This window comes from Stegodyphus dumicola, chromosome 7 (genome assembly GCF_044657685.1).
Source record: "Stegodyphus dumicola isolate Sdum_Otavi_A_Nest chromosome 7, ASM4465768v1".
In the NCBI taxonomy this organism is placed as follows: domain Eukaryota; kingdom Metazoa; phylum Arthropoda; class Arachnida; order Araneae; family Eresidae; genus Stegodyphus; species Stegodyphus dumicola.
Window position 1 is genome coordinate 25,720,419 of NC_140774.1, and position 25,574 is coordinate 25,745,992.

General features: G+C 30.8%; 1 protein-coding gene across 1 annotated transcript in view; it reads right to left on the reverse strand.

Moving 5' to 3' along the window:
• The window catches only part of LOC118187779 (uncharacterized), a 65,603-nt gene that overhangs the window by 17,196 nt on the left and 22,833 nt on the right, over window positions 1–25,574 (reverse strand). The window contains exons 4-9 of the mRNA XM_035358051.2: window positions 20,558–20,662; window positions 18,758–18,818; window positions 17,376–17,474; window positions 9,474–9,587; window positions 8,358–8,471; window positions 1,283–1,474 (exon numbers count right to left, since the gene is read on the reverse strand). Of these exons, the coding sequence (XP_035213942.1) occupies window positions 1,283–1,474; window positions 8,358–8,471; window positions 9,474–9,587; window positions 17,376–17,474; window positions 18,758–18,818; window positions 20,558–20,662 (685 nt within the window). The remainder of the gene's footprint in view (window positions 1–1,282; window positions 1,475–8,357; window positions 8,472–9,473; window positions 9,588–17,375; window positions 17,475–18,757; window positions 18,819–20,557; window positions 20,663–25,574) is intronic.

Genomic DNA, 25,574 nt, shown 5'->3' on the forward strand with positions numbered 1-25,574 from the left:
ACAAAGTGCTTTTGCTCTGTTTTAAAATGGATGGAATTTTAATATCATAAATATGGATTATTTTAAGGCTAGAAATTTTTCATTTAAAACTTGCAGAAAATCTCAAAAAAATTACAAAAAAAGGTTTTAAAATGTACCTGAATTTCATGCATTCAGAAGTTTGCTATAGCCACATAAAATAACACTAGATGTATATGTTACTAGATGGGGCCAAAAAGTTAATTCGTTCTATCCAGAAGTTTGTTCTAAACTACATTTACTACAGTTTGTTACAAACTACGTTTGACTAGGTATGTAAGGTGAAGGGGGGGGGAATGTAAATCAAAATTCTTTGCAATATTCTCTTAGCTCTCCACTTTAATCTGGTTACCCTTTCTTTCCTAAAAATAATAACTGCTTATAATAAATCACTCTAAACCACACCATTTCAATATGAGACTATGTTATATGATTCTTGCATAATGTTAGTGATGCATTTCAATCAATAATAAATCCAAATTTGGGTACTGAAACTTAAAACTAACCAACACCTATAAAGCTTAGCTAAAACTAAATCCTTCTGAACTAAGTGTTCATCTTGGACACACTATATTCCTCTGCTCTGTCGAAATAGTTACGAAAATGGAGAAAGGGTACAAATGTGATCAAAAATGGAAATGCATATTGTGCCTATTGCACTAAGTAATTTAAGTTAAGAATGTGAAATCTCCCTAAGATATCTATCTTTCCAGATGACTGCGAACAGAAGATATCCATTTCATGGGTTGCCTGACAGTAGAAGTTAATGAATATCAAAGTTCAATTTATGAGATGGTGGTATTCTCACAGGCAACTGTCCATGGGAGGTGGACATTACCATGATGATGTAAAGGAAACTGAATTTTTTGCCTGGGAATATCAGAGTTATAAGCCAGTTTTTTATTTTTATTTTTATTTTTTATTTTCTTCCAAGGGGAGGAGGTAGAACTATCACCAGAAAGGCAAAACTCAAGATATCCAGGCAGCTTATCTTTTATATTAAGTGATATTGTCCAACTTAAAAACACAGATATTTTTACAAAAAATGCAATATATTTTAACCTTTTCCTCAAAGCTGAACTCAGCTATGTAAGTTTTTTTGCTGCATGCTATTATGATGAAACATTTTGTTTAGAAGCTGAAACAAACAATCTCGTATACAATTATAATTTTGTAGAATATTACTTTATTTAATTTGCATACAATAACCAGGATATAAAAAGCAAAATATTTCAAAACATGCAGAAAACAATACAATTTTTACCTCTAGAATAAGTTGTGTCCAAACATGGACTGTTATAACAAGGCTGCATAGTACTAGTTGTAGATGGAGGAATAGGCTGCATAACACCTGATTGGGAAAACAAAGCATTCAGAGAAGAATTTAAATCTGCCAGTTGATCTTGAGACAAAAGGGACACAGCAGGATCCTTTGCTTTGATGCTATCCATCATGGCTAAATTTAATTATAACCATTGAAAAAGTGAAAAAAAATTACAAATGTAAATGTTATTTTCATTAAAACATATACAATTCATATGCTGATTTTGCATTTTGAAATAGTCCATGCATCATGCAAGAAAACATTCATTAAAAATTTTATCATTTTTAATGCATGTCTATCAGGGTTCATACACATTTCTAAACATGGAAATTAAGTACTTTTAAGGACTTTTAAAGACCATTAATGAAAAAAAATTAAGGACTTATGAGCAAATAGCATATTAATAAATTCAATTAAAAATATTGCCTATGAGTGAACTTCACTTTTGTAATACCATCCAAAAAATAAAATAGATCCATAAGTAGAATGCATTATTATTAAACATAATTTAATTAACATAATTATTAATAAGTTTGATAATGAAATATACTTTATGAAATTTATCAAATAGCATTAAATATTTTACACTTATAATAGTTCAGCATATTTCAAAGAAGATAAGTGACATTTTATTTATGTTTCACTAATAGTTAGCTTCATGTTGATTTTTTTGTCTCATTTTGTCACATGCTTGCTCAATTTAGAGGTTTAGTAAATAGCAGGAAGATTTTATGTCAAGCAGCATAAGTTAAAATGAGAAGTAAAATTATATAATCAGAATGATTTATAACAAAAGACTGGCTGTGGTCACTGCTGCTCCTTGCCTAGAGAGAGACCTGCTGACCAGAACAAAACTGAAAGTCCTTATGTGGGCAAGGTTGGCAAGTTTTGAAAGTTAGTTGGGCTCTGTCTGATGAAGTTAGTGTTGTAGGTTCGTGTAGACTCAACAGAGCTGATAATAAGTTGCTTTGTATTGCAGGTACATTAGGTAATTTTTTGAAAGCAGAAGAGATGAAAAATTAGCAATGCCTTCGCTGGGAATCGAACCACAGACCTCTGGAACACCGGCCCAGCGTGCAGAACCACTACACCATAAAGGCACACTAGGAAAGCGGGAGAAATACCTTATATACTCCCTCTTTTAAAGGGCGATTGGGGTTCTTACGGGAACCAACCGCCAAATCCTGGGTGTGGGGAATCCTCATCCAACACCCTTTTTTAGTTTGGGCGCCAGTGTAGAGACATTAGGTATTTTTTGGAAGCAGAAGAGATGAAAAATTAGCAACGCCTTCGCTGGGAATCGAACCACAGACCTCTGGAATACCGGCCCAGCATGCAGAACCACTACACCACGAACGCGCGCTAGAAAGGCGAGAGAAATGCCTTATAGTATTTAACAACAAGGTCTACAAAGAATAAATTTTATATAAATTTTTTACATTGTGTTTTATCTTGTACCACGGTAAGGATTAATGAAGGAAATAATTCGCTTTTTTACACAGAGATAATTTTTAAGGGTGCAGTTAGTTATAAATAATTAAATTAGGTAGTTAGATAACCTTAGTTAATATGGATTTACATGACCACTATTAAATTTTACTTATTTTTTAAGAATATTTGTTAAAAAGCCCAATTAAAATCACAATCTAATAAAATTTCACAGTTTAAAATACAAGCAATTTATGTCATTGATTCTTAAACGATATTAGGATAAATATATGTTTTGTAACAACAACACTCAACAAAATATTTATGTGTCTTTTTAATTTGAAGCCTCCCCAGACATTTTGGCTAATTTATATCGATTTCCTTCTCTTTAACCTTCCAAAACCTGGCCGAAATTCTTATAATATAGCCCTCAGACTGGCGCAATCCAAAACACTTCTGCCCCCTCTTTGACATTTTCGTAATGAGAAAAGTCGTTAGTCCCCTCCATGGATACAGTAAAATTTACATGTTTGTCGGACGCTGTTCCATAGTAGATGGGTTGCTAGATTTGCGATTTTTTTAATGATTATTTTGCTTTCATTTAACTGAAGTTCTGAATAAATAGTGCACTGGAAATGTAACCAGTGCACTATTTATTTAGAACAAAATATATGCAATGTTTATATTTCATTTACTATTTATGATCAATCTCGGCAATAATTTGTGAATTTTATAACTTTGTTTTCCCACTTCATTTACATTCACATATTTTCATATTAGAAATTAGAAAACGAGAATAAAATTTAACAAAATATAATAAATACGAACTAGCTTTGTAAACCTGCAAGTTGGAATGCGATTTTTAATAACATAGTTTCATTAACAAAATAATGGTAATGACTAATTTAATCTTTCACATTTTCAAAAAAATAAGGGTATACTGGATGTTGACACTTACAATGTAGTAAATATGTTTTTGATATTTCTTCCAGTAATGAAAAGCGATTACCGTGGAATATTTTTAAAGCAAAATTAAGAAAACTGTTTATGCCAAATTTTGCATAAATTATCCTCTCGTGTATTTTTTATTTAAAGTGTGAAATTTTCTCTTTGAAAAAATAAAAAATCATGAACGAAGCAAAATTAATTCATGAAAAATAACTTTGAAATGCAATAATTCCATCGTAGTATGAAATAGTGGAGAAAAGTGCAATACAGTTTATTTATTCACAAATAATCCCCTCATATGCCTAATTTATGTACTGTCGATTGAGAAATATAGGTTAGTAAATTAAACCAGTTATTTCAATACTTTTTCTTCATCAATTTCTTTATGAGTCCTTTAGTAGAGCAGTAAAGGTGGCTGAACACTTGTAGCTCATTTGAGTTTGAATCCCAGCTAAAGGGTGGAATTCATGGTTTTTGTGTAACATAAATACAAACCAGCTTCCCTTAGAAATTCCTTCACGAAGGCATCCTTCCTCTCATACAGGTAATTGTTGTGTGCTTTGATGTAATTCAGTAAGCGAACAAAATTAATCCAATCAAACTCAGAGAACGGGTTTATTACATGTTAAGTTTTCCATAAGGAACGTAAATGCGAGCAATTTTTTCTTAAAAAGGTTTACATGAAGGCATCCATCCACTTAAGCAGATAGCGTTCGTGTGCTTTTCCGTAATCCAATCCTAATTCTCATACATTTAATAGTAAGTTGACATACACCTTATTACAGACAAAATAACATTCCTTTTTTAAAGATAAATTTTTTATTAACTCGTCTGAATTCCCTTTATCTCTTGAGGAGTATAAGAGTTTCAGCAGATAAAACCAGCCGAAATTTTATGCAAAGTAACTGATGTTTTCATTCAATTTTGAAGTTACGTGAGCTTTAATGATATTTAAATACTTTTTGGCAGATGTCATCCTAAAAGAGGGTCTAAAGATAAATTGATTTTATTCAATTTACAATGAATGAAAATCATTGAACGAATGAAAATTTAAAAAACTATTATGCATGCAATTGTCTCTTATTTATCTCCTGATAAATCACACAAAATTGCCTACATAATAGAAGCACTTTGAAAGAGTTAACAGTTCTTAAGGGTTTTAATGCATTCCAAAAAAGGGTTAAAATAACATATTATTATTCATAAGTATAAAAAGGAACTAAATGATAAAAGCGGTTTTACCTATTTTCTAGAAGGGCATTAAATCTAAAATATTAATCTAACCTCATTTGCTATGATTAAAAAGCATTAACTCTGGTAAGCTTAAACAGCGTGCAAAATTGCTCACATTTTAATCATAGCAAAAGTTAGTACTAAAAAAGTTAGCTTTAAAATTATGAGACAGTGCTCTAACATTTAAGAAAGAGATGGCTTCTATTTGATTTTCAAGTATATTGGCGTGAGACAGACCTGCGGTTTTTGCCAAAAAGGAGCCAAACTGATAAAAAGAGAAAAACAATGCATAGCCAGTGGCTATTCTGAGCAGTGACAATGGACCACCCAGAGATCGACAAATAAGCGATTCTCTAAAATAGGGAGGGGATGGCTGGTACGACAGTTGTACCACAGCCGGCGTTAAAGAAGGTCATTTTCCTGGTACAACTGCTGTACCGCCAGCTTTAGAAGGTTAAGCCCGTTTTCTAAGAATTAGAAGTTTTTTTCAATATGTAAACTAATGTTCTCACTAGTTTGTGTGTGCTTTATCTCCTAACTTGTTAACCTCTCCACATTGTACCTACAAGGGTTTACTTGAACACCCCTCCCCCCCCCCTCCGGACAGACGTGATGCAAATTATCTCTATGTCTGAAACTAGAGTCAGACAAAGGTTTAAATATTTAAATGTTAAAGGTTTAATAAATAATTAATTAAAGCCTCATATTTAAAAAGAACTTGAAGGCATGTTCTAATGCTAACCAAATTAATTGCAGCTTGTGGTGATGTAATTAAACAAAAACAGTCAAATTCAAACAAAAAATGTGGACTATTGGTCAAAAAAAATGTGGACTATTGGTCAAATGCTATACAATTTAATTTTAATTTAGGCTGGCTCAGGAACTCTATCATCATAACAAATTCAAATGCCGGCAGCGATAATTCAGACAAAAAATTACAAATTATCAGAGCTGGCAAGAACTAATGCAGTGAGCAAACGGTGATTAAAAACACATTCTGTCTTACACACCAAAAACCTCAGTTTAAGTCTAAGTGATTTGCATTCTGGGGTGGAAATAGAAACAGGAAATTATAGTAAAGGCTGAAATTATAAACAAATGGATAATTTACATAATAATAACTGTATATAAATTTGAAGAATAATTTTCTTTTTATGTATGTATTCGGTTTCTTTCTTCAATATGCTTCCCTTCTATTTTAGAATTTTTGGATTTAATTAAAGATTTCTATTATTCTAAAAAAAACTAAATGCATTTTAGAATGTATAGAAAAAGCTGCTAACTTTATTTCTTTAGTATTACGAATATTCAGTAGAAATATGAAATATATATGGTAAGGGCTGGTTAGAGAGCTGGTATGGCAGAATTTTTAGAATTTAGTGACACACCTAGCAACAAAATCTAGAAATGGCAAAACTTTTAGAATTTAGAACAGGCACTGGAAGCAGAATTTAGAAATGCAGCACTAGTCAGTAAAATTCAGTATCTACAGAGAAAAGTTTAATATTCCAAGTGATTGCACCAGGTGGGGAAATGCCTGTTTATGATGCATTAAGACATATTAGATGAATCTTTTAAATTGCCAGTTTCTAATTTCTTTATTAATCAAAAAATTCCTTTCTATAATGCCTGTCCATGTGATAAGATTAGAAGAATTTTTAATATTTTCTATGCTTGTGTCTCGTGAAAGTTAGAGAAAATAAAGGGAAGATAAACATGTTAAGAAAAAGATTGTAGCATCAGAAGTAAAACATTCAAATATTATGTTTTCACTGTTCTATCAGATATTCTCCAAAAAGTAAGAAATTCATTGCAAACTTTCTGTAAAATACATCCATTAGGTGTTAATACTATAGAGACATTTTTCATTTTGTCACATTTTTCTAGAATCTTCTAGAATCGTGGGTCTATAAATCATGCCTTCAAATCCTTCTAAACTTTCCAAGTTACATCCTTCTTCAATTCTTCAAGTTGTAATGTCTAATGTCCCGAAGAAAAATTACCCCTACCAATTTTGTAACAGCCAACAGTCAGAAAGATTTTGGAAAAAAAAAATCACAGGGAAAAAGTGTAAAATTAATTTTATAGAGAAAACTGATGCACATCCTGAGAATTCTGAATATTCAGAGACGATTACATGAGAAAACTCTTATCATGAAAAAATTAAAAAGAAGATATTTTTTGCTTGCTTAAGTTCTTAGCAATAAGAACTGTTTTGTAAATTGTGCTTTGTAGCATTATACCTTGTTTATTTTTCAGATTCAAAATATTGTATAATAAGTAGCCAAAATAGAACTTTATAATATGACAGCAAAAAATAAAAACATTACATTTTAATGTTACTTTTTAAATATAATTTCAATATGTTACCATTATTTTAATGAAATTTATCAATGTTGCAATGTTTCAAAAAAATTGTTGAAAAATTCTCAGATCTTGGAATTAAAAATTTACTATAGAAACTGATCTTAAAAATTGCCAAAATGTTGATAAGTTGCCAAATTTAGAGCCGTTCAATAAAAGTATTCACATCCCCAAAAGTGAAAATTTGTTTAAGATCTCTTCATTAGAAAAAGTGAAATATTTTCGAAATGCTTTTGTTTCACTTCTTGTTCAGAAACTCGAGTATCCCACCATTTACATTAGAAATAGGAACAAACTATAATCCATTCAAAAGATAACCATATTTATCATTGAATCACCAAAATATAACTTCAAATGCTAATTCACACTCAAATTGGCAGTCGTAAAAACAGACAGAAATTTCACGATTAAAGTTAAGGACCTTGTGCCGATTTTGGCCGAAATTAAAGACTTTTAAGGATCAAAAATCGATTTAAAAAAACTTAAGGACTCTTGACCATATGAACTCTGGTCTATGGAACCAGTGCTTGATATCATAAGGGAAGAAGAATGGAATGGATAAAAGACAAACAGTGAAAGGAATAAATAGGTCTTTTTAAATTATTTGAAGAGCTTAAGGTTTAATGCAAATAAAAAGAGGGAGGACATGAAAGAATCACAGAAGAAACACAAGAATGATTAACACAACCATATACAGCACAAAAATAGAAAGATGAAGAGAATATTACTGTTTCTGATATGGTTAGAAAACTTGACTATACTGCAGTCTTAAAATTATTTTTGATTCCATGACCATCAATCTGATTTTGATATTACTAAACGGAAAGTTTTTTTGGGGGCAGAATACATATCAATTGGTAGAAAATTTTCTTAAAGTCTTGCAAAGAATACATTCTGCAAGATTTAAAATTTATTTTATGCTTTATTTATTTATTTAAGAAAACATGAAATTCATTCATAAAATCCTGCAGTGGAAAAAAAATTACCCTGCTGCATTCCTGTCTATGTCATGGAACTGGGATTTAAATATCAGTAGTCTCACCTTGAAATTGCGACATATCTATGTCCTGCAGGCAGCCATTGCTCGACATCTTTGCACTTTCTCTTAACCAATCCAAGCTCTGCATAAAATCTACAGCTGATATTTTCTCATTTGCTGTGAAAAATAAATAAATAAAATAAAAATTTTAAAAAATCTGAAAGTTTTCAGATTTTATATTATGCCCAAAGGTGCTATTTTTAACGTTTTTTGTGTTACCTTTATTTATTAAATATCATGTCTTTGCACTTAAACCATAAAATTCAATTCAACATCAATATTGCAAAATAATTAAAAAAGAGTATACTTTTAGAATTTCCAATACAAAGTCTCCCATGCCAGGGATAAGCGCCCCCAGAACCCTGTACAGTGTTGCATAGCTCACTTTGAAATTGGTGAGTTTCTTAATCAAAAACTCATAAATGCTTTACAAAATATGAAATAAATAATAAAACAAAGTCAAAATTTGGGCTTCCAGATGCCCATATTTGGCTGGAGACATACGTTACTCAAAATTTGATGGCTCTAGGTACTGTTGTTTTGGCACAGTGCAAAAAACATACCTACATTTATGCAAGATTCTTCATTATTTAATTTCTTTAAATATTATACAGGGCGATAATATTTGGTGCCAACAATTTCAAAGTGATTCAGACTTTTAACGCAAAGTTAAAACTTTACTCAGTTTTCAACGCAAAATGCCAAAACGAAATTAACAGCCCTTCTGAGCTAACGTGCTTTGGGCTACAAACAAAAATAAATAAAATAAAAATACTAGATTGCACACTATTTATAAATAATCACATTATATAAATGTTTAATAACAATTTAAAAGTTTCGGTAAATAATTCAATTAACGAAAATTTTTACAAATTTTAAAACCTACCACTTCAAACAAAGGTAAATACTTTATTTGCAGTAGAAGTGTTAAACAAACCATTATAAATATAAAATTATTTGGAAAATATTATCTCAAACAAATATTCCAAGTTACTTTTTCAAAAAATATACTCGGAAATTCTACTAAGTTAGTTTAAGTGACTAAAGAAATATAATTTTATATAAAATACCAATTATATATGACTACATATAATTTTCACATATCTGAATATACAATACCATGATATTGTGGCAAATCATTGCTTGGCAAGCTGCCATTTCCTGCCATTTTTGCATTTTCTCGCAGCCAGTCCAAACTTTGCACAAAATCTGCTGTTGATAATCTGTCAGCAACTAAAAACAGTAAAATAAAGGATGTTGTAATAAAAAACAAGCATTCTTAAAAGAACAGAAACATAATATAGCTTATGATTCCCAAACCTTTCCACCGAAACTGAATTTATCTTCACACTCCTTAGGAAATATTTGATTACTGTTTAATACCATTTCCTATGATTGCAAATATGGAAATGGTGGGATAACGACTTATTGATTTGAAACTTTACAACAGTCTTAATAGCATCCCCTTAATGCTTCAAGGGTTTTGTTTTGAAATCCAAAAGTTCTCTAAAATGCCACGCGTAAATAGCATTTCTTTGATTTTAATTCCGAAATGACCCTTTCAATTTGTGCCCTCATCATTTTCTTCCAATATATATTCTACCAGAATTATCAGGCTGTATTTGAAGATGCATGACTATGCACTTACAAGTAACATGAAAAATATTTCTGAACGTATATATATACGGCTTGGCTGCTTGAAGAGTTAAATTCTGTCTCACATACCTTTGGGATGAAACACTCCAACAATTTTTTGCAGCGAGTTTTTCTTTTTTTATTAAATGAAAAGGGAAAAGATTAATTAGGGAAAATTTTACTGTTCTAGAAAAGATTCTCCATTCTTTAAATCTAATGAACTGCAATGAGTGAGAATACTGATTTATTTGATACACAACATCAAAATTTCATTCAGTGGTTTCTTGGCATTCCAACAACTTGATTGGAAATTTTCATTTTCAAGAAAAATTCAGATAATTTTGCAACAGAAAAAGCAGATGACAGCATTTGCAGATAGGCTAGGTAGTCACTTTTTTGGAAAGGGGGAGGGAAAGAGTATTTTCTTGTATATACTGTGAAATATAAACAAATAAAATTATAAGTATTAACTTTTTTAACAGCAGTTTATGAATGAAATTTTAAAATATAAATTTAAAGTTTAAAATATCAATTCATTTCGCATGACTAACATTCTTTTTTTTTTTTTTTTTTTTTTCTGTAGGGTTGAAAATGGATTTACACATAAATGTACTAATATTCTAAACTTGTTTCTACAAAGACCAATTTCACTTGACTTGGCCAGACTTTTTCTTAAGGAGTTGTTTTAACCACTTGCACTACGATTTAGCTTCATGTTTGCGGTGCCATGCGCTACAATATAACAAGCGGTAAAGTGTCTCATTTATGCTGCTCTGCGTCTGCGAGTCCAATCCAGAGCTGTAACTCGAGAAATAAACAATTTCATTGTTAGGCGACGTGTGCACCACATTGTTTTCATTTTTGAGATAAATGCCTATCGACGTGGTGTTCACATCACTCGCGGTTTGAGACAAAAACATCTCAACATGCGTGGCACGTCTTTTTAGCGCAAGTGGTTAAAGAAACTTTTCATGGCCACAAATCCAAAATTCAAAGATAGACCATGAAATATAAAAGATAACCATCAAAGATAACTAAGAACATTATTTTTTAAAGCATGAAACAATGCAAGGTACAATCTTATGTCACAGATGATAGAGGCCACTTTCAACGATTATTTAGCTTATGTATTCATAAAGTATGTTTCCCATGTTTTCAGTTTAAATATCTGTAACTTCAAAAGATTAAATATTAGAGACATTCTGCATTTAAAATCACATTTTCCTCTCTACCTACTGTAGTCAAATTCCAGTTACATAGATTATTTTCAGGCATATCAACCAGCTTTATATTTCCTCTCCAGCTTTGGTACTTGCATGTTTTAGCAGATATCGTGAAATGATTGACCACTAATCTTGACATAAAAAATTCCTTTACGTCATTTCTAGTTTACCTACTGGTCTCTTTACATTGCAGACTTAGGTTATATGGTATTTTCTCCTTCCATCCAACATGCCTTCGTAGTGTAATGGTCAGCACACTTGGCATGTATTCGAGAGGTCCAGGATACATATTCTACGATCACTGGCTCCGTCTACTACTTAAGCGAACAATACTGACTCAAAAAAAAAAAAAAAAAAAAAAAAAACGATATGGACAGTGTTTCCAACTTATCAGGAGAAAGCCATTCTCTACTCCTCAGTTGGTAGGTGGGTGGGTCCATTTGTCTTTATTGAAAGGGGGCAAGGCTTCAAGGTGCTTTAGACCAATCACAGTACAGATGAGTGATGAAATTTATAGCGCGCGCTGGCTGAGGTTCTAGGAATATTCAACATTATTTCACTAACTCACACGCTGTATTTGTAGCTCAAAAAAATGACACAAAACAGTATTGTGACCAAAATGCAGCAGAATGTGCTGCTGTGGTATGTGAAGGAAAATTTCATTTTTTAAGGAGAAAGTTAATGCAGGAATTTAGAGCTAAGAAATAAAGAGATATGTGGGATACCATGAAAGCAATGGTAAATAGATAAGAGTAAATGAATTAAGCTTACTTAAAATCTTTTTAGAAATAAACAATTTTAATCATTTAAATTTATAATATGATTAATTTACATTGCAATCTAATAGCAAACTAAGTTTTTTATATTTTTCCTTCCCTGCTTACATTAAAACTGTGTTTTCACACAATTTATTTTATAATTAATATTAGAAAAAAATTTCTTTACGTAAGAAATTAGACAAAAAATATTTCTTTCTTAATGTTTCTTCCTTTCTTTTATTTTCTGTTTCTATGAAAATTATTTCTTTCAGAAAAAGAAATAAAAATCATTTGTTATTACAGTGTGGTTGATTGCTGCTGCATTCAGCTATCACACATGCATCAAAATATTTTATTTTAAATAATTTATTCTATAATTAACATGAAAGAAAATAATTTTTCAATATAAAATAAATAACCAAAATTATAATAATGTATTCTGCATGTGTGATTAATTTGTATTGCAATATCTGTCTGTATGTGTCATATATTAAATAGAAAACTGTAATAATAATATGTCTTTTACAATATAAAAATGAGAACTCTGCTATGAATAATTAATTTTTAGGGTTTTTCCCCCCCCCCTTTAACTTTGCAAACAATGATTTTTTGATACTAATAGATTACAAAAGTACTATTTCATGATCAAAACCTCAGTCTTACAGCATTGTTACTTTATAGCATAATACAATAATAATGCAGTATAATTCTGATAATACACACACCAGCGGGCGAGCGGTAGAGTCTCTGAATGCAGGTAGTTAGATCCGAGGTTTGAATCCCGTGAACGGGCTGACCGGACTGGCGTTTTCATGGCTTTCCCATGTGTGACGTGCATACGAGCCAGTTTCCCTCAGAAAGCTCTCCCTTAGAAACCAGTTTTAAATCATAATAAAATTACACACATACAGAAAAAAAAAATCTGAAGTCCTTCATATTTTATATTACAAAGGGACTTTTTTTTAATGTTTCGTGTGTTACCTTCATTTATTAAATATCATGTTCTTCGCACTTAAACCATAAAATTCAATTCAACAGCAATATTATATAATTTAAAAAGAGCATATCTTTAGGATTTCTGATACACAGTCTCGCGCGCTGGAGATAAAATTTTTTTTTTTTCCCCTATACAGTGCTGCCATTACTCGCTTTGAGTTACCGTTGTTTTATCACAGTACGAGAAACATTCATACATTTATGCAGATTCTTCATTATTTAATTTCTTTAAATATAATATAGTGCGATAATATTTAGAGGCAACAATTTGAAAAGTGAAATGCCACAAAATGGAAAAATGAAATTAATAGCCCTTCTGAGCTAAAAATTATTTTTAAAAATATTACGCTAGTAGAAGTACTACTACTGAAAATATCTTATAAAACTATAATATTTTTATCTTACAGTACTGTTAATTTCACGTAATAATGAACACCAGTCCTTATTGTGTTCACAATATTGTTCGTAAGATATCCCACTGTTATATTTTAAAATAAACTTAATTCTTGCTGTACATAACTCGAGCAGATGCTTCTCGGATATCTCTATTTTTATTAACTGAAGAAGGATTATGTTCTGAATAAACACTTATTATCTTCTACATTTTTAAACTACATAATTACAATACATATCTATAATTTCAGGAAAAGTATAAATAACCTTTATTTCAGTAGAAATTGGGTTCTTGTTTTCGGAACGCGGATCCAAATATTCTCTTAGTTCAACGCAAATTAAAATAACTATAAATTTTAGCAATCTGAAAAATACAATGAAAACATCTTCTGGCAGAGCAAAGGCATCAACATATTTTCTATAAATTCATCGCCGATTCAGAGATCTACGACCGTATTCTTTGTTTAAATATGAAAAAACTAGCGGCGAAAACACATACAAAGCCATTGTCTACTTAGAACATTAACTGGACAAGCCTGACTGACGATGGGCCAACACTTTTCGCCATGCTTCCGACGACTTCTGCACTCAGTATAGTATGTCGGGCAGACCTGTTTTTCACTAGAAGCTACGTCTGGCAGCCCACAAACTGATGCCAACTCTCAGAGCGTAGAACAGGCGTCCAGGTTCAAGTCCTGGCGAGGGCATTGCTAATTTAAAAAAAAAAAAAAAACTAATGTCTCTACAGCGGCACCCAATTTAGTGATGGGGGTCTCCTTATCTCCAGTTTACCTTTAAAAGGGGGGTATATAATATTGGGTTGAAAGCCTAGCCAGAACCAGACCACGGAGTATATATATAAGGTATTTTCTTCCTCCTTCCAGCATGCCTTCGTGGTGTAATGATTAGCACACTCGGGGCGTATTCGTGTGGTTCCTGTTAAAGTCTCAGTGAAGGCACTGCTCATTTTTCACATCTCCTGCTTTAAACAAAATAATAACCTAATGACTATACAAGGTCAGTGCTCTTTTGAATTTTAAATTGCTGAATTCTGAACATATGACATTTCGAAGTCCATCTTTCATGTATATTTAATTTAATTTCTTCTGTTATATGTTTTGTCTTTGTTTGTGCATATTATTTCAAAATGGTACAAGTATTTATTGTTAAAAATCTTCAGAATGTAATACTGACTTAAATTTAAATTTCTGATCTACTATATAAATTCCAGTGCTTCCAAACATATAAAAACATTTAATGCTATTACTGGACTGAATAATGAATAATTATTAGAGATCACTGTACTGTAAGTATTCTGTAAAATCTCACAAATAATATAGATGTGTTCTTTAAACAAAGCTTGTGAATTGAGATTTAAATTATGTCATATGCATATTAAAGATTTTCATACATTAAATTTCAATTTAATTTAAACTATGGTACCTGCTGTAACAAAGATTCAAATCTAAGCATAAATAAGGGCCAATAAGGCACAGAAAATGAATGATGAAGTATAAAATTAATTCAAACAAATTTAAAAAAGGCAGAGTATTTTTTAAACCAATTTCCTAGTTTCTTTTCTTTTTTTTTTTTTTTTTAATATGTCTTAAGCAATATCATTGATGGTACTTCTAGAATATAATTATTGCATCAGTAAGATGTCAAATGCAATCTGAATGTATGAGGCAAACTTCAGAAATGTATGAAACTGTAAACTCCTGTAAACTGTAAACTTTATCACGTCACCTTCGAACAAAAAGTTACTTAAGGATATGATATGCCTTAACTTTAAAAACCATATTTTATAGTATGAAAAATACAGTAAGTAAACACATTCCAGATAGTATAACATTATTATAAGCTTATACTCAGAAATTTAAGATAGACGAGTCAAGCGAAGAGCTATTATAGCTATAAGCTTGTGGAAATAATGATACAAGATATATATGCTTCATTTGTAGAAATGTACAAGGGTGGCATTCTGGTATTAATCAAAATAATGCAGCAAAACTTTAACCATTATTTAATTAACACCATGCTCATTCGGATGAACAAATAATGCAAATTTTCCAGCTATGATCAAAAGTGTAATGTTTCACTTTTGATCATCATTTTGCATAACAAAATAAACACCAAAAAGCACAATGAATAATGAAAACATTACACAAAGATGTAAAATCTAACAAAATTACACTTAATTGATTTCTTGCATACATCTTTACACTTATATCCTGCAAAAGTTTTATGGTGGTTGTATTTCTACATGTGCTCTTCATAAGGCTTTGGAGAAGTTTTCCTTTTATATATATTAGCATCACATAAACTCTGCTCTGAATAACTCAGCAATGTCAAACTCTATATTATTGCTTTTTATACCCATCTTTTCAATAAGTAAAGTTCATGATTATTATTTTTATATATTTATTCTTCAGTAAAATGCCTTATTCTTGAAAGAATACTACTGCATTTTTTTTTTTTTTTTTACTTCCTGATAAATCAATACATAATATATCATGTATAATGTAACAATGTAATATATCATGTACCAATTATCAATATGGTTTCAATCCCTCTGCAGTACATTAGACCTATTTCTTGAAAGATCAGGTTATCTATGCAAAGTGTTAAGAGGATTAGTTTTCAGTCATCAATTAAAGGGAACATTTTTAGAAATTGTAATTTTCTTTCATGGTTTTCATAGAACATACATATGCCAAAGTTTCATTTCTTTTTATTATAACTACCATTTAACAATTTTTCATTACATTATATAAAAATTAATTTTTCTGAAATTTTTATTACACCACCCGGATAGTCATTTTTCATTTTATGCATAGGCAGCCAATTTACAAATGCTTGCCAATTTTAAACTATTTTGTCTTCTGACATCTTATTTAAAAACCCCTAACAAAGTCAAACAAGAATCATTTGTTTAACAAACATGCTCTAAGATCACATGCATATCTTAGTTTGCAAAAATAGAAACAAAACAAAAATATAAAATACAGTACAAAGTCCATAATCCAGATGTCCATTATTCGGAATGATCTTTAATCCGGACCTCAAAGCCACAAACTTTTGGGGGGGGCTATGCTTTACGCATGCACGTAGTGTGTTTACGCATGCACGCAGTGCGTTTACGCATGCGCATTTAATGTATAACGGACGGTATAAGCTAGGCTAAAATTATCTTTACTGAGTCTAAGGAATTTATTTCAGTTAATGTTGCAGATTGCGCTGTTCTTTAATCTTCTAATTGGATCCGGCTTATTTTTTGCAGACTGTTAGAACAATTTTATAAAAATTAAGCTTGAACTTTCGATTATGTCAAAAAGACTTTCCAATTCTGGAGCTGCCAAAGGATCTACAAAGCGAAACCATGTTTCGATGTCCATCAAACAAAAAGTGGAACTGCTGCAAAATATGGATAAAGGCATATCTGTCTCAAAATTATGCGAGAAGGAGTATGGCATTGGATGACACAAGAAAAAAGAAAAAGGATCTTTTTGAATTTTTTGTGGAAGCATCTTAAACAACTTACATTGAAAGAAATGTTTAATAAAGTAAACAAATAAATTGTAAGTTTTTTTGTAAATTTTGATACCCTTTAGATCATAATTGCTCTTTATTTCATAAATTATGGTTTCATATTTTTAATTGTATAATTTCTGCATGCCATCTAACCAGATTTAAATTGATGATCTATAATCCAGAAAAACACCTACTTCAGAATCGCTGAAGTCCTGATGAATCTGGATTATGGACTTTGTACTATATAACGATATAAAACTTTAACATGCATATATGAAACATGATATTAGCAAGTAGTATTTGCATGTTACATGCAGAAATCATTATATTATATAATAAAAATTAATATTTCAAACTAGTTTTCATACAAAAAAATTATATTTCAGATCACTTTTGAGAAACGAATAAAAGAATTAACAACAGTGCCTTATTAACAACTTATGTGCATAATCATATCTAACAGGTAAGAATAAAAAGAAACAAACCCTGTGAATGGGACGAATTTCCATTAAAATGCTGATTGTGATTTTGATTGCAACAACTGCTGACTGTTTCTGAAGGCAGCATATGAGCAGAGCAATGACCTAGTAATGAATTAATTGTATACATTACATTAAAGATCTTGAAAATTTTAAAAAGTTTGATTTGCATTTATACATCTATATTTCAGATGCAAAGAAATATACTTTTTACATTCTTAAATGAATTATATTAGGAATTAACCTAAGCTGTTCCAGCAATAAGAGTACAATTTTAATAAATGCTGTAATTATAAATAACATAAAAAAGCAATGCAACAAGAAAGAATTATCTGAATGGGATGATATTGCATATGCCCAAACCTTACAATAGAATATGTGCATGATTGACTTTTGATGGACAATAGCTGACAAGCCGGAGCTCCGATGCACTGCAATAGATCATCCAGGTAGCGTACAAAACAAAGGGCATTCCAATGATAAGGAATAACCTTCATGCGAATGAGATTCCATTGACCCATGTGGACTGTATCAATGCTTTGCAAACAGGAGCACAAAATGTATGAACAAATGTCACTATTTTAGAGTAGGCATGCAACTGGACTAAAGCAGGATTGTCAATTTGCAGGATTGGGATTAAATGCAGACATTTGGGTTGGAGTGATCCTACCATTCAAGTATGTTCATAGGAATGGATGAACCATGGCCGTACAGAGCATCAAAGAAGGAAGCAGTCAACCAAAAGTGACAACAGAATGCATGAATAAAGTAACTGTCTGATTAGTGCTTACAGCCCGATACACTCTTATCAACGATCTGATGTGTAACCAGGATGCCAGTGATTCATAAATAGATGACTTAGCGAATGGGGGTTGAGTTCACTGAGGCCATAAAGCACACTGCCCTTCACTACTGCATATTATCAGAGCCCTGATGATCAGCGTTTTTTAAATCTGGTTATTATTTAAATTATTTTTAGTGAAGAAATTTATTATGCATGAATTTCATATACATAATAAATATTTTATGATGGGGTTAAAAAAGCTATTCAATGTATTAAAAGTTATTAAAAATAATAAAAAGAAAAATTTGCAGTTATGTGCATTCCCAATTTACATGATGTAATAAAACATTCTTTAAATATAGAAGTTCATATATACTTTAAACTGTTGTTCAGTCTTCAAACTGTTAGCTGTCCCAAAACCTTTTATACAAATAAATTTATACCAAAATATCTAGACAAATTAATCAATTTAGAAAAATGTGGATTACTTTCAATAAATAAGTAAATGAATTTTTATTTCATTAGTATATTAAACATAAAATATGATAATCATACATGAAAATACATATCTCAATACGCAGAAAATGTTGCAAAAATAACATACCCATGTCATGGAATGCAGGATGAGAATTGGACACATTTGTTCTATCTGTATTTAAATGAACCTACAAGAAAAATTACTTTACTTTATACAAGATAATAAATCATGAAAACAAACTGGTATTTTATTAATCATAAAGATCTTTTATTAAGTTCAGTAATATAATATTGTAATCTACGGCAGGGATTCTCAACTGTGAGAGAATTTCTGATGGAAGAGGGGAATTTGATAGTTTCAAGGGAGAATGCGGTGAATTGTTTATTTAGCTGCTTAATTTATGGATATAAAAATAACTTTATAAAAAATTTTTGAATGTATGGAAATGTTCCATACTTTTTGTTGTCTTATTTATAATACACATTAATAATTAATCTAAATAAATGTATATACATTTTTTTGACTTTTGGAATGAAGGGAGGGGATGATTTAGCAATGGTGAAAGGGGTGCATGGGGCAAAACAGAATGAGAATCTTTGTTCTATAGCTTTTAAGTCAAATTCAGCAGGTTATTTCAATTGCTGGAGTTTTGCAAAGCCATTATGCAGAAGCATTTATTCAGAAATACAACAAAGTATACAGAAGACTGCAGTAAGGTCACAGATGAATAAGTACTCTAAAGGAGGACCATCATTTCCTCTAATAAATTTTCCATTCAAATCATGAAAAAGAAGCCAGAAAACTGCAGTAGGCATCTTTACTAGGGCAGAGGAATTTTCATCATCACCTTCTTGAAGTAGGACTCCATGCTCAAAGAGTGCGTAATCATTATAACCTAATAATGATTACGCACTGTAAAGAGACAATTAACAGTGATTAATTAATGTAATTGATGTAAAAATGGGCAACAGAACTTAGAATAAGGATTCTGAGAAATGAAGACATGTGAAGTTTACAGAAACTCAAAATTCAACATTCAGTCAAATAATTTGATGTTTTCCCATCTGGCATGGCAAAGAAAACCACAAACCCTTTTGCACTAGAACTGGTTCCACTTGATGAAGAATTTTCCCCAGAGGAGGCATAGTGGTGGTTTCACAAACCTTCAGATAGGAATGTTTCTCTGATGGTAATAAGTTATATGAAAAAATATCTCATGACACACACAAGTACTGCTAGAAGGCAAGCTAGAAGATCAGACAGTGAAATTCAAACTAGTCATTGCACTCATAAGTTTACATCTGACTAAATCAGCTTGGAACATAATGTAATTAAAATTTAGTACTCAAAGATACCCAGAACATTAATGAGTGTCTCTTCTAATAAGAGGAGCAAAAATACTTGATAATATTATTTCATCTATTTAAAACAGGGTTACAGATTAGCCCTGTTTTCAGCAATCACACTAAATATACAGATGTAATTATTCAAAATGGATAATAAAAGCAAAATTTAAAATTATATTCCTGATATTAAAGCTACCAAACAAAGAAACCATTACATTTAAATGAATTTTAAACATAATGGTTGCTTTAACCTCAGGAACATAACATGGACATATAAAGTTGATAACAGAACAAATTACTTAAGAAAAATTAATTAAGAAAAACTTAGTAAAACATTTTTTAATTTACTACTATCTTGAGGAAATTTTATGGTGTTCTTGATCAAAAATGGGATACAGCTAGGCAAAGTTTAACATTACAGATTGCTAAGCCTTAGCCAAAGGTTCTGAGATACGAGGTTACCAAACAAACAACACATTTCTTATGAAACCTTACCTAAAATGACATTACACAGAAATGACAAAACTTTTTATCAAAACATTTTAAATTGATCATGTGGTCATAAAAAGAAAGTACCTACTGTCATTTGATGACTAGGTTGAGAACATACAGGAGCCATTTGATGGCAATGAACAGGACTAGATAAGCTGTTACTTGAGCTGCTATCAGGACTGTAAGGAAAAATCTGCAAGGAGAAAAAAAGGGAAAAGAAACTTTGTGATAAAAATTCAAAAAATAAACAAACGTTTCTGTTGAAAAAATGGTAGCGGACCTTTCCCTTTAACTTTCCTAAAATTTTTATTTGTAAGTTACGTTTAAGAGCAAAATTTTTTTATACCATAGAAACTGCCTTTGCTTTATAAAACACATAATATTTTTTTTTTAATTATTCTTTCACCTATGCTATTCATATAGGTAAAAATGCTGTGTAAAACACTTTATACTTGAAAGGAATTTGAAATATAAAATTTCATTAATTATGTACACTTTCATTACACTTAAATGTCATTTGCAATGGATACTTGTCTATTAATTGGCAAACTTGACATTCAAAAGTCACAGCATAATACTGAAAAAATTCCAGATATGACATGTTTACATTATAATATATGACACATATATGGAATGTACATGGACTATCAGATAAAGTTAAGTTTAAAATGAAGTGTTACACAGGAAATTTAAAACAAAAGTTGGTTTTAAGCTTTATTTCTTTAAACTGATTTAGGCATTTATTTCCAACTGCAGTATAAAGTTTGAAATTTGGGACAGTCACGACTTCAATGATTCTGGATTTCAGATATTTCCAAAATTTAGATCATCAATTTAAATCTAAAAAGATGCCATGCAGACATGAGATCACTCATTGTTTAGATTAGATAGAAAAGTAATAACTCCCGCCAACCACTCAAGGGCCGAAAAATGTAATCCTCATCAACATCAGTATAACATCAATGGCCACTCTCATTAGCCACTGAGGCAAACTTTCTTTCTTTAGTTGAGTAATTATATTCTCTAATTTTAGACTAGTACAGGATGATTATTATTATTCTATTAACTGATTTATATTTTACTATTTTATTTATTTATTTATTTTGACTGGCGGTTCATATAATAAGATCATTCCAGATACTCGATGTCTGCATTCCAGATTTTGCAATGTCAAAAATTTCTCATAACAAAATACAAAATTTTAAGAAAATAGTGTCAGCACTAAGACTAGCATAGCTCTCCAAATCAAAAATATAACTTTTTATATGATTCCCACAACAAAGTTCAGGTAGGAAAATGTTCATTATAAAGTTAAATCTAAAAAGTTCCATCTATACATATAATAAAATGAAGAGTCTGTCTGTCTATGTGTCGTTCATGCTGCGTGGAAGCTAATAGACACAGGGCTACGAAATTTGGCACATAGGTGCAGCTAGACAACAGCCAGTGCACCTCGAAGCGATTTTTTTCAAAATTCGAATGAGTTTTTTTTTTTATTTTATTTTATTTATTATTATTATTTTATGTTTTTTTATGAAATCTCATCAAATCCATAATTCTCTCTCGGTAAAAGTATAGTTTAGGGTAACCCTTGGCGAAACTTGGCGATTTTTGGCGGTACATGGATACCGATTTTGTGCAATGCTTTGACTCGTTATTTTGGCTTGCGAAGCGGCGATTTTGCGCCAAAAATCACCGCTACACAAAGCCAAAATAACAAGACAAACAATTGCACAAACTCAGTATCAATGTACACATCGACTTATTTTCACTTAACCACAACCCCCGAATTGCACAAAAATGGCATTGCGCACTCCTTTGACTTTATCCATGTACACGTCGACCTATTTTCACTTAAAAAAAAATCTCCGAATTGCACAAAATTGGCATTGCACACTCTTTTAACTTTATCCATGTACACGTCAACCTATTTTTACTTAAAAAAAAAAAAAATCTCAGAATTGCACAAACTGGCATTGCGTACTCCCTTTACTCTGTCCATGTACACATCGATATATTTTCACTTAAAAACTCAAAGAAGCACCAAAGTCTACAGTATAGGCAAACAAAAAATACATAATCTCAACAAAATACATTTTAAACCAAACAATAAAATAACATAAAAAAGGAAAAACATGTTACACATTTAAGCACTACCAAAAGCAAATATTCACTTACCATGATTTTCAAATTCCCTTCGTCCCAGAGCCACGTAAAAATCAAAATATCGATCATACTCAAATGACTTTTTTCAAACCAAGTACTCTTTCTGATCGAACGCTTCACATAGTGACCATCTGAACCTTTCTTCCTACAAACCCATTCAAATCCATCTAAACAGTTTTAACACACACCACAAAAACGCTTACAAAACATCCCATGATTCAAAATTTCCCAGAATCATGCACCCAATTATATCACAATAGGGTATCCATAATATTCAACTACTCAGGCTACCATAAATGAAACAACAACTTGGCGATAAATCAAACAACAACTTCGCCATAATACAAGGGGTACCTTAAAGTCTACTCTACCCTTCTCTCTCATTATACTGGCAACAATGGCTTGTTGCTGATATCAGCACTGTTGCCACTCCAAAAAATGAGGGCAATAATTCTGTGCATTCTTGGATACTGTACGTTTGTCAAGAGAAGGCAATGGGAAGTTAGTTAATTTATTCATTAAGATAATTAATATTTGTATTAAGGGATATTGCTGATTTTATTGTAATTTTTTATATGTAATACACTTTTATTGAAAAATTTGGGGGATGGGGTTATAAAGTTGTTCTGCAGAGTAAATTTAATGTTTGGTGTTCCCTTTAGGCCTTTTTCTGGTACACTTAAAAGCCAGATCAAGACTGGACACATAGCGGCTATTAGAGTATAAAAAACAGACATAGGTACTTTAGAATAGAATTAAATGTGAAGATTTACATTATTTTTTTCTGCTTTCTACTGCTGATTCAAAATTTTCCAACCCAATTTAGCATGCAACTACAAAAAACATAAACTGCTCATTTTCTATTCAGTACTGAGCAAAAAACATTAATAACTTTAAAACTGTCCCCTTAAACTACTAATTACTGATATTTATTGCAGTTTGCACATAAAAGCATGAAATATTTTGAAAAAAAAAAAAAAAAACTTCTGTTCTTGTCTTCTACAGTGGTCTTGGGGACAGAAATCAGTGTTGCCATAATTCAGGCTTCAAAAAGTGTAATTTGTCACAAAATGTTACAAAATTTTCACAGAAATTAAATTAACTATGATAAACAATAACTTGGCAATTCATTTAATATCTACAAGTTATTTAATATAAACATACAGAAATAAATTAATATAAACTTATACAGCTTCATTACAGTTTTTTGAATAACCATAAAATTCAACAGATCTTATTTAATATACACGTTTATTATAGTTTTTTATACAAATATGAAAATAGTTCATATTAAATAAAAACATGTGTCTTAATTATGCATAAACATGCAAAAAATTTTATTTATTATTAAACATACTGGAAAATTCTACTTATTATTTTATTTAATACAATTATGATTGCAATTGATCTTTTAAAAACAACACATAAAAGCATACAGAAAATTAAACTTAATTCCTACAAACCCATTCAAATCACTAAAAACATTATATATATATATATATATATATATATATATATACATATATATATGTAATGTTTTAATATATATTAACATTACACATATATATATATATATATATGTAATGTTTTCAGTTATTCCAACACATTGTGGATGAATGGTGAGGCTATTCCATTTCATGTTTTGGCAGATGGTTGACGAAGCTGGGATGATTGCACCACGGAGAAAAATGACGACTCAGGACTTTTCACTTTTAACAGCATATCTTTATTTTATTTTAGAGCAGATGATTTTTTCCAGATGAAGTTACTCAAATAACTTATTCAGTAATTGAATTATTAGATACGACTGACTTTAATACGTTATAACATTCTAACAAAGAAAGAGGAGCATAGCGGAGGCGTTAGCAGAACGAAGGCTAGAAGGCATCTGTGTAGGAGAACTTATGACACAGCATTTATATGAAAGGTTATGTAACAGAGTAGCTTCTAGAAAAATGTAGAAAAACTTATGACGCAGCATTTATATGAAGAGGTTATGTAATAGGCACGAATGTTCTAGAAGGTACTGGTCTAGGGAAAGATCCTGAATTGCAGAAAATTAATCAAAGGTTGCTGGTTCGCAAAGAGCAAAGCCATCGTATTTTTTTTTATATTTTACATCTCCCCCCCCCCGTCAAAAGGAGAGGCCAGGGTGAGAAAAGCATTAGTACAGGAGTAAAGCAAAAGTATGAGAAAAGACATGAAAACATCCAGGACATAGCGTACAAGCTTTAACTATGGCCTATCATAGTTCATGACTTTCTCACATAAAATTTTGACTTTATAGCATATGAAATTTTGAACATTAAAACTATGAGTTATAAATAAATATACAATATATGATTAATTTTAAAACTATAACATAATAAATATGGAATATTGATAAATAAATAAGTTATAATTACAAAAGTCCTCAATTTTGTTAAAAATGTCCATTTTGTTTTTTAATCCTACCGGCTAATTAATAACTGTAATGTTTTCAGTTATTCCAACACATCGTGAATGAATGGTGAGGCTATTCCATTTCACATTTTGGCAGATGGTTGACGAAGCTGGGATGATTGCACCACGGAGAAAAATGACGACTCAGGACTTTTCACTTTTAACAGCATATCTTTATTTTATTTCAGAGCAGATGATTTTTTCCAGATGAAGTTACTCAAATAACTTATTGAGTAATTGAATTATTAGATACGACTGACTTTAATATGTTATAATGTTCTAACAAAGAAAGAGGAGCATAGCAGAATGAAGGCAAGAAGGCATCTGTGTAGAACTTATGACGCAGCATTTATATGAAAGGTTATGTAACAGAGTAGCTTCTAGAAAAATGTAGAAAAACTTATGACGCAGCATTTATATGAGGAGGTTATGTAATAGGCGCGAATGTTCTAGAAGGTACTGGTCTAGAGAAAGATCCTGAATTGCAGAAAATTAAT